The sequence below is a fragment of the Symphalangus syndactylus genome, chromosome 10, assembly GCF_028878055.3.
Source record: "Symphalangus syndactylus isolate Jambi chromosome 10, NHGRI_mSymSyn1-v2.1_pri, whole genome shotgun sequence".
NCBI lineage: Eukaryota > Metazoa > Chordata > Mammalia > Primates > Hylobatidae > Symphalangus > Symphalangus syndactylus.
In genome coordinates, this window is record NC_072432.2 from 35,404,834 (window position 1) to 35,415,496 (window position 10,663).

The 10,663-nt window shown below is 37.7% G+C and overlaps 1 protein-coding gene across 1 annotated transcript in view; it reads left to right on the top strand.

Moving 5' to 3' along the window:
• The window catches only part of SLC9B1 (solute carrier family 9 member B1), a 142,278-nt gene extending 132,441 nt beyond the window's left edge, over positions 1-9,837 (top strand). Inside the window, exon 12 of the mRNA XM_063611148.1 lies at positions 9,679-9,837. Within this exon, the coding sequence (XP_063467218.1) occupies positions 9,679-9,684 (6 nt within the window). The 3' untranslated portion in view covers positions 9,685-9,837. The remainder of the gene's footprint in view (positions 1-9,678) is intronic.
• Positions 9,838-10,663: the final 826 nt, after the last annotated feature.

Sequence of the window (10,663 nt, forward strand, 5' to 3'; positions counted from 1 at the left end):
TGTTGATGTGTTACAACAGCTGTGTTGACATGACTCGTGGAAGCTGTGAAGAAGCTGGTCTCTTACTACTAAATGTAGTGAGCTAGGAGTGGCTTGGGCATATTTTCAATGGATCAGGTCTGGCACCCTGAGCAATTTAGGGAGGATTTGATGTTAGTTGAGCAGTTTGGCTAGGAGAATACTTTGCAGCATGGCTGTCAGTCTGTGGGATAACTGCCATGAAGTCAATTGAAGAAGGTGCTGGCTGATAGGGGCTGATTCCCAGGTTGAGCATAGTTTTTACACTTGCCATTCTTCGCACATACTGTACTGGTTAACGAGCTGAGCCTGGTGCTCTTCATTGCTCTTCTTCTCATGGAGTTAATACTATATACAATGGCTCAGTGCCCACAATTCTACCATTCATTTCTGAAAGTGCTTTAGTTGCTTCCTCTGGAGAGGAGAAGCATACACAAATCAAACCTTTTGTTGTGACAACCATCCTTCATAACCTTTGCATTAGTGATTGTACCAAGTGGAGAAAGTTCTTTCCAGAGACATTCATCAATACCATCAAGATTTTTTGCATAAATGTTAACACTTTGTTATCTGGTGATCCTATACTGCTTGATCTTTTCAAATTTGCACACAAGTTCCATCTGCCATTCTACTTCTTTCTGAGCTTGACCAACATCAATTTGTTTTCCATTGAGCTTCTTTCTGTTCATCTCATCTGTGCATCTTCATGCCTTTCAAAGCTGACAAATCCAAAACTTTTGGGTTTTCCACTTTCATTAACCACTACTTTCACACTTAAGACGGATCCCAACTTGCCAAAGAGATCTCTAAGGCACCTACCATCCATGTCTTCTCCAAAAATCTTCCTGTAAACATTGGTGAACTTTTTGACTCTGAGTTCTGCTTCTCATTGTTTACAAGACTTAATCCAACAAAGACTTTGCTATCATTTAGAAGCATCCATTTCATTTTTTAATAGATCTTTCAGCTGCTTCTGTGTCTCAAAATGTACAATGCCATCACCCTTGAAACCATTTTCACCACAAAGCACCTAATGTGAAAGTGATAGAGACAGGAGGCAGCCAAGGGTCCCCCGGTAAAACCCCACCTTCAAGACTAAAACAGCCTGAAGGCTGATAAACTGGACTGCAGGTCCTGGTTGAAGCCACCCTTTCCCCACTGATTCTGAATAATGCCCACCTGCACACTGGGATTATGGGGTGGGGCCTCGGGAAATTTGTGCGGTGTGCAGTGGAGAGGAGTCTGGCCTATTCCCATGTAGTGACCTAGGATTTAATCTATGAGGTGGGCTGGGCGCGGTGGCTCACGCTTGTAATCCCAGCACTTTGGGAGGCCGAGGCAGGCGGATCATGAGGTCAGGAGATCAAGACCATCCTGGCTAACACGGTGAAACCCTGTCTCCACTAAAAATACAAAAAATTAATAAATTATTTCTTCTTCTTGACTAATTGTTCTGGCTAGAACTTGAATAGAAGTGGTGAAAATGGGCATCCATCTTGTTTCTGATCTTAGAGAAAAAGCTTTCAACTTTTTACCATTGAGTATGATGTTAGCTGTGGGCCTGTCATATATGTCTTTATTGTGTTACATGGACATTGATACCTAATTTGTTGAAAGTTTTTATTACAGAAAGATGTTGAATTTTGTTAAATGCTTTCTCTGCATCCATGGAGATATTCATATGGTTTTTGTCCTTCATTCTGTTAATGTGTATATCACATTTATTGATTTGTATATGTTGAACCGTCCTTGGGAGGATTTAATCTACTGCTATCTTTCCATAGCTGAAGTAGGCTGCTATCATTTTTTACTTACATCCACATCCTGAGTTGATCTTCCAATGAACAAGCTTAGCTTTTTTCCTCTTTTAGCAATATTGGAACTCCCACATAGCCAGAGTTGCCAGCTGAGGGAGAGAATCTAGTGTCACAATTTTGATAATGTGGGGACCTGGATCACCTGATCATATTGCTTACTTGTGTCCTCTAGTCTTTCTCATGCCCAATCCTTGATGTGATATGGTTTGGCTCTGTGTCCCCACAAAATCTCATCTCAAATTATACTCCCCACATGTAGAGAGAGGGACCTGGTGGCAGGTGACTAGATCATGGGGGCAGTTTCCCTCATGCTGTTCTCATGATAGTGAGTGAGTTCTCATGAGAGCTGATAGTTTAAAAGTGTTTGGCACATCCCCCCTTGCTCTCTGTCTCTCCTGCTGCCTTGTAAAGAAGGTGCCTGCTTCACCTTTGCCTTTAGTCATAAGTGTAAGTTTCCTGAGGCCTCTCCAGCCATACGGAACTGTGAGTCAATTAAACCTCTTTTGTTTATTAATTACCCAGTCTTGGGTAGTTCTTTATAGCAATGTGAAAATGGACTAATTCAATGTGCTACTTCTATTTTATTATGATTTGTTGCTGAGCCAGCCTGTCCTTGTGATCTGATAGATCTAACAAAACCAAACTCATGGTGGGAACTTTTAGCCACATGGTCACTTAATATTTGTTGTCAGATAGTCCATCTCTACCTAGATGCAGTAGCATGCTAGGACCTATTAAAGTACACAATTATGCTATATATTTACACAATATACAATTACTTGCAGATAGCATGACCGTGCTAGTGAACCCCACAAGACTATGTGTGAATCTTCTATTAGGGTTTGCTATAAACTCTACATGGTGCTTTTTCCAACTGCATATACTTCTAATACCATAGAGCCTACTAGATTGTATGGCTCAAACAGTAGGGCTGCTTGCACTGGATCTTGGACCTGCTGCAGAGGCCTTTTCTGCCCTAAGATTTTGTCAAAGGTGGCAGCCTTCTGTGTCACTCAGCAAATGTGTCAGAACAGTATTCCTTAGTATAGGGGGACCAATGGGCCCCCTAAAATCTTCTGCTACTGGTGTCACAGGTCCTTAAATCTTCAGATGATTTTCTCTCTCAGGGATGCATGTGTCTCACCAGGCCATCCAACATGCTATTTCTTACCCAGTCTATTTTAACTGGTAAATAAAATGGACAAATGTAACATTCTACAGAATATCCAGACAGCTCAGGTCTCTGGACTACATTAGGACAGAGAGTCAAAGAACTAATATACATCTTGGACAAGTCTCTAAATGTATGCTGTTGTCCTTCCCATGAATGTGAATTGCTTCTGGTAAATTTCACACTAAGTACTGCTTCAGTTATTTTACATATATATTGATCTGTAATCTTTTCATTTTCATTCAATTTTAAGCATGTTCTAATTTTTATTATAATTTCTTCTTGCTTCCATGAATCATTTGGAAGCTGTTTTTAGTTTCTAAAATTCATGGATTACTTTTGGATAAGTTTTTGTTATTGATTTCTAATAGTGCTATTACACATTTGTTATACCAATGTAAACATTTGATACTACCTTTAGGCCTAATATCTGGTCAATTTTTGTAAATACTCCAAGTGTGCTTGAAAAGAATAGAAATTCTTTAACTGTTGATTAGCCTTACTAATTTTATGTTTATTTATTCAATTACTAAAAATGAATTGTTAAAATCTCTCACTGTGTTTGTGGATTTTTTTATTGCTCTTTCCAATTCTAATTTTGGCTCTATTTATTTTGAGACTACATTATTAGGTATCCACAATTTTATAAAAATTAAGAAAAAATTAGAAAAGTTTAGAAAAAAATTAGAAAAATATAGAAAAAGATGTGACAGAAGCACACATGGGCTTTATCAGGATGATCTCTTGTCAGGTTTGTATCCTGGGGAAGGCCTTCACAGCAAGAGATGGACCAGAGGATTGAGACAAGGGGGCCACCACTCAGAAGGGGAGGAGGGCAAAGGAATTCCTGAGGGAGGAAAGGATCAGAGAGGAGGCTTTCATGTCTCAGTGATATCACTCAGCAGCATGGCATGGAGTCTGTAGTTCACAGAGTTCCAAAGAGCAGAAGCAGCTTGGGGTCTTTACAGCCTAGAGTTTATCTGTGGCAAGCAGATTTTGGACGTAGTTTCCCAGGGCATGTAAATCACGCAGGCTCTAAATGCCTACAAATCTGCATGTCTGGGCTATGTTTAACACAAGTGGATGTTTAAAAATTTGAGTTTGGTGCCAGTTGGCTTTTGAGCTAATGGGTCTCAGCTTGCTGTGAAGAAATAACCTAGGCGCCAATACACAGAGGCCATCCTTGTCTCATTTACATTATATGCAGTGACTCTATCCTTTTTTGCTCACGATTGTTTTATTCATTTCTTTTAGATTTGTTTACTGAGATTATTTGGTAGGTAAGATTTCAGTTTATTGTAGTTTGCTAATTCATTATTCAAAGTGTTCTAATAAAAATTTTGCTCCATCCTTAGTCCCCATTTAAACAAAGCTGCTGTGGGTAAGGTCATCGATGGCCTTCGTGTTATCAAATCCGTTTTGTTAAGAGAATTTTAATGTTTAAAATTTTCTTATGTGTACACATGTTTAATTTATGTAATTTCAAAACGGGGTATCATACATGGAATTTGGTAGTTTTCTTTCATTTTTTGTTCACTTACTCTGTTTCTTAATGCTTTACTGTAACCCACAAAGCAATGTCCCCAATATTTATTATGTATAACTGATATTCACATAAAACATATTTTGTCATTAAGTGTTATCTTTTTCCACATATGTGTTCCTGTCTTTAGTCTTCTATTTTCTCTCTCTCCCGCTTCTCTCCCACCCTTCCTCTCTCCATTTATGTAAGTATTTAAATCATTTTAAAAATCATTTTATGTGTCACTTCAAAGCCTTCAGTGTAAATTGAGGGTCCAATTTTGTTTTCTTTGAATTGTTTATTCTCATATATTAATTTTTCATCTACATGTAGATTCTCAATTTTTTACCACTCTTGCTTATTCTTAATTAATACAATTGTTTTTCTTAATTGATCAATTCCAACAGTTCTATAGTAGGTGCTGATATCCGGTGAGAAAAGTTCCTCTTAATAGTCTTTTTTTGGTACAATTTTCTGACTATTCTTCTACATGAACTTTAAAATAATTTAATCCAATTTTAAAATGCTTTTGTGATTCTAATGTGAATTTAATTGAATTTATATATAATTTTAGGAGATTTATGTTTTTACAAGAGCTTTGTTTGTTTTTTTGAGACAGGGTCTCACTTTGTCACCCAGGCTGGAGTGCAGTGGTGGGATCTCAGCTCACTGAAGCCCCAGCCTCCCACCTCAGCCTCCCAAGTACCTGGTTCTATAAGCATGCGCCAAGCCCAACTAGTTTTTTGTTTTGTTTTGTTTTGTTTAGAGATAGCATTTCACAATTTGCCCTAGCTGGTCTTGAACTCCTGGGCTCAAGCAGTCATCCTGCCTCAGCCTCCCAAAGTGCTGGGATTACACGTATGAGCCACTGTGCCTAGCCTCATCTGTTTCTTATTCAATAGCTTTTGGTAACATTTTTGTAGTTTTTATCTTATAGATCTTCTTTCTTGGTAAATTTATTTTACCTTTATTATTTTTGTTATTGTGAATATTTTTACCATTAGCATTTCAAGGTGCTTATTGCTAATATATTTTGTATTATCATCTTATTTCCAAATACCTTACCAATATCCCTCTTTAAAATATTTGAAAGTTCTGTTTTTCCTAATCTCTATGATTTCCTAGGCATATAATCATACCCACAAAAAGTTTTCTATATATTTATACTGATTATTTCATTTAAAAATCTTGTTACATTCATGGATCCTCCAAGATAATCTTTAATAACAAATAATGACAGCAGCTATTCCTACTGGTTCCTTGTTTTAATTGAAACGTTCTTTTATGACTTAAAATAAACTTGTTTTGTAGGCGTTTCATAAATAACGGTTATGTTTAGACACTTTCCTTCAATTTCTATTTTACTCAAGAATCTTCATTAGGAGTGGATGTTTAATCTTAACAATAGCCCTCTCAGCATCTATTGATATAATCACATTTTTCTCTTCTTTGATGTCATTTATGTAATTGTATTACTATAGTTAACTGATATTGAAATACCCATGAATTCCTGAAATACAATGCTCTTTGCATACTGTATTACTCTTTTTTGTTGTTGCAGTTATTGATAACAGTGCTGGGTTTTTATTTAGAATATTCATTCATATGTATAAGTCAGATTGGTCTATAGTTTTGGTTTTTTGTTTTTTTGTTTTGAGACGGAGACTTGCTCTGTCACCCAGGCTGGAGTGCAGTGGCGTGATCTCGGCTCACTGCAACCTCTGCCTCCTGGGTTCAAGCTGGGATTACAATCATGCACCACCATGCCGGGCTAATTTTTGTATTTTTAGTAGAGATGGAGTTTCGCCGTATTGTCCAGGCTGGTCTTGAACTCCTGACCTTAACTGATCCACCTGCCTTGGCTTCCCAAAGTGCTGGGATTACAGGTGTAAGCCACTGCACCTGGCCTATAGTTTTGTCTTATGTTTATCAGGTTTTCATATTAATGCTGCACTGCCTATGTGAAATGAATTGGATTTTCCTTTTTTAAAAAATTTGGGATACTTTAACATTGGAATTATCCTTCTTGCAACCCTAGTACTTTTTAAATTATGGATTTAAAAAAATTGCTTTACATTCTCTTCTTTGTAACTGGTCTATTAACATTTTAAATTTCTTCTTGGATTAGTTTTGGTCATGTATATTTTTCCAGAAAATTACCCATTTTCTCTAGATTTTCCAATGTGTTGCTATATAGTTGCATGTAGCATTTCAAAGTGAATCTTTCTTTTTTCTTTTTTTTTTTTTTTTTTTTGAGATAGAGTCTTGCTCTGTGGCCCAGGCTGGAATGCAATGGCACGACCTTGGCACAGTGCAACCTCTGCCTCCTGGATTCAAGCGATTCTTCCACCTCAGCCTCCCAAGTAGCTGAGATTACAGACATCTGCCATCATGCCCAGCTAATTTTTGTATTTTTGTAGAGATGAGTTTTCACGATGTTGGCCAGGCTGGTCTTGAACTCCTGACCTTAGGCAATCTGCCCGCCTTGGCCTCCCAAAGTGCTGGAATTAATTACAGGTGTGAGCCACCGCATCTGGCCCTCAAAGAGAATCTTTCTACCTTCATCTTATTTTACTTCTTGGTAGCATTCTACAGAGTTGAAGATCGTACTTGTGAGTTTTGAGTTTCTTGATTTGTTGAATGGATATGATTAATTTATATCTTTAGTGTGATCATGCAGAGAAATGTATGAGGGATAGTGACAGAAAATTACAGGAAATCTGAAAATTTAATAAATTGTTAACATTTTCATTTTCTCACTAGTACAGGGTTCATCTCAGTAATTATGAAATGTACTACCCTCTTTTCCTTTTCTATATTATTTTGAAAATTACAGCCTTATTATATAATGAGATCAGAAATGTGTTAACATTATGGCTGATCTATCTGACAAGAGTGTTCTAAGAAAACAGTATCACAAATATACTTTCTCACCATAATTGTTCAAAACAGAAATTTTGTAAGCAAAGAATCAAGCATTTAAACCAAAGTTAGAGTGATGTCATCTCTGGTTGAAAAACACAGTCTTTCTAAACAGATTTTCAATGTCCTTCAAGACCATAACTAATATAAAATTATACAATTGCTAATAATATGAACCGTACACTTTTTATATTAAAATGATGCTTGCTACAACATGACTTTACTAAATTGGATTTCTGCAAAAGATAAAACACCAGGCATGGTTGCACACGCCTGCAATCCCAGCACTTTGGGAATGCTGAGGCAGGGAGGATCACTTGAGTCCAGGACTTCGAGACCAGCCTGGGTAACACAGTGAGACTCTGTCCTTAGAAAAGTACAAAATTAGCCAGGCATGATGAAGCATGACTGTAGTCTCAGCTACTTGGGAGGCTGAGGTGGGAGGATCACTTGAGTACAAGAGGCTGAGGCTGCGGTGAGCTAGGATCACGCCCCCGCACTCCAGCCTGGGTGACAGGGCCAGACATTGTCTCAAAATATATGAAAGTAGATAAAATTAGTTTACTTGCTGAACATGATCAAATATAGCAACTTTCCAGTAAAAGACTATTAGGACAAACTATGTTAACACAACCTCAGATGATGCAGCATAGTTAAAACAAAACAAAACAGCTTTGGGCATATTCTATACTCCAACCTCTGTGTTGCAAAGGGACTATATGGCCAACTAGGTGTTGAGGCAGTCACAGAACTGCTGCACATGTGGTTTTTAAACATGATTTTTAATTCCCCCTAAAGTGGAAGAAGTCATCTAACAAAATTTACTATGACTTAAATTGCTACTGCTTTAGTTTTCCTGAAACTTTAACAAAATAAATTATGTAGTAAATTATAGTCATTAAGCTTGAAAAATGTTTCAATTGAATGGGAAAACTTCCTGTGATAAAGCCTCCAATCATCAATGAATAAGTCAATATATTTTACGCATAAATTTTCCAACATGTTAAGCACTAAGCTTTTAACTAAATAGCTAAGGGGAGCCGGGCGCGGTGGCTCACGCTAGTAATCCCAGCACTTTGGGAGGCCGAGGCGGGCGGATCAGGAGGTCAGGAGATCGAGACCACGGTGAAACCCCGTCTCTACTAAAAATACAAAAAATTAGCCGGGCGTGGTGGCGGGCGCCTATAGTCCCAGCTACTCGGAGAGGCTGAGGCAGGAGAATGGCGTGAACCCAGGAGGCGGAGCTTGCAGTGAACCGAGATCGCGCCACTGCATTCCAGCCTGGGTGACAGAGCAAGACTCCGTCTCAAAAAAAAAAAAATAGCTAAGGGGAAATTGTTACCACCAAATGCAACACATATCCTGCCTTTTTAAATAACACATACTACTTATCTTGATTCCAATTCATCACTAAATATCACTTGTATAATTTGATCACAGTGATGTCCTCAGAGACGGTTGTATGCAGAATCTTATGAATCGTCTCAAGCTGCTATGCTTTTAATGTTCACCTTAAATTTATTTTTGTTCCCTTGCCTTGCTGTCAGCTGTCACATTTTATAGTTCACCCCTTCTGCGAGACCCTTTCAATACTTGTGATTTGTTAAGAAGCAGAAATCAGATAACCAAACTTGTTAGAATTCAGTGTGAAGTAAGAATAAGTAGACTCTGGGTAGCTGCTGCCTCTACCATTAAAAATTTTTTAAAAAGAAGACTTTTCAATTACCATTTAATTTGAACTTGACTTACCTAGACTACTATTAGTCGATATTAGTTTAACAGAGGGAAAATTGTTAATAAAGTAGATGTAATATGTAAACACATACATCATTGCCTTGTTCCGGATCTATCAATGATTTCATACTTTGACTATATCTAAATTACCTGCTTTTCCTGGCCTTCTAAGTGGTCTTTAATTCAGCCCTGCTTTCCATGGGTCAAATTTCCTACAATGCTGAGATGTTTATATTGGTTTCCTCCTGTCCTATGAACTTCGTACTGATTTCTGCCCCAATAAATTTGATTAGATGAAGAAAAAAAAAGACTTTTTTTTTTTTTTTAAGATAGAGTTTCACTCCTGTTGCCCAGGCTGGAGTGCAGTGGCACGATCTTGGCTCACTGCAACCTAGGCCTCCTCAACTCAAGAGATTCTTGTGCCTCAGCCTCCCAAGTAACTGGGACTACGGGTGCGCCACTGTGCCCAGCTAATTTTTGTATTTTTTTTGTAGAGATGAGATCTCACCATGTTGCCCAGGCTGGTATGGAACTCCTGAGACCAAGTACTCCACCCACCTCAGCCTCCCAAAGTGCTGAGATTACAGGTGTGTAGTCACTGCACCAAGCCAATGAGGCACTCACTTCTGAATAATGTACAAGCATTAGTAACATCTCCCCTGGTCTTTTCAGTTTGGTTATGCTGCCACAACTGAATTCTAAATGGGTTAAGTATTACACAATTAGTTAGGTTTCTTTCGTAGGTATCAAATAAAACATCCACCTAAATTCTTAAGAACCTTGTTAAATAGTGGAATTTACAAACTCTCTATACAGATTCTGATAGCACATTTCTATTGGAAGACTGTGGAATCACAATGAGGAAGGTAGTACTATATAGATCAGCAGCTGGCTTAATTGGCTTCCTGTAACTTATTAACAAATTAGGTTACAAAATACAAAGGCAACTTAATGAATCATCATATTTGGCATTGAACTCAAAGCTGAATTGTGTGAATTGTGAGGTGCTTTCCATAATTCAACTTGCTTAATTACCCATATGAATGAATCATTCATACCTCAAGCCTGCTAACACTTTTGGATACCTGATGTTTATGTAATTGTGGTGCTCATTTGCTGAGTAAGGCATGAGTAGTTTCCTAGGTAAGCAGAAGCAGCCCTCAAAACAATCATAATGTGACACAGTAACAACAGGGCTGTATTTTGAAGGCTCTAGAAACCCAAGAGGTATTTCAAGAGCCAAGTTATTTTTTTTTCTTTTACCACTTATCCTCAAGTTCTATAAGTTACTTATACTGTATCAATTCAAATACATTTGGTTATTAGATGTCTATTTTTTAAAGATGGACAAGATAAAATTGTGTGAATTTACAAGAAGTAATGGAAACTGCTAATAATGCTTATTTAAAGGAGTTATTAAAGCAACAGCTTACTACTAACCCTAGGCTTCTAAAAAATTTGCACAGGTGGGAAAAGATA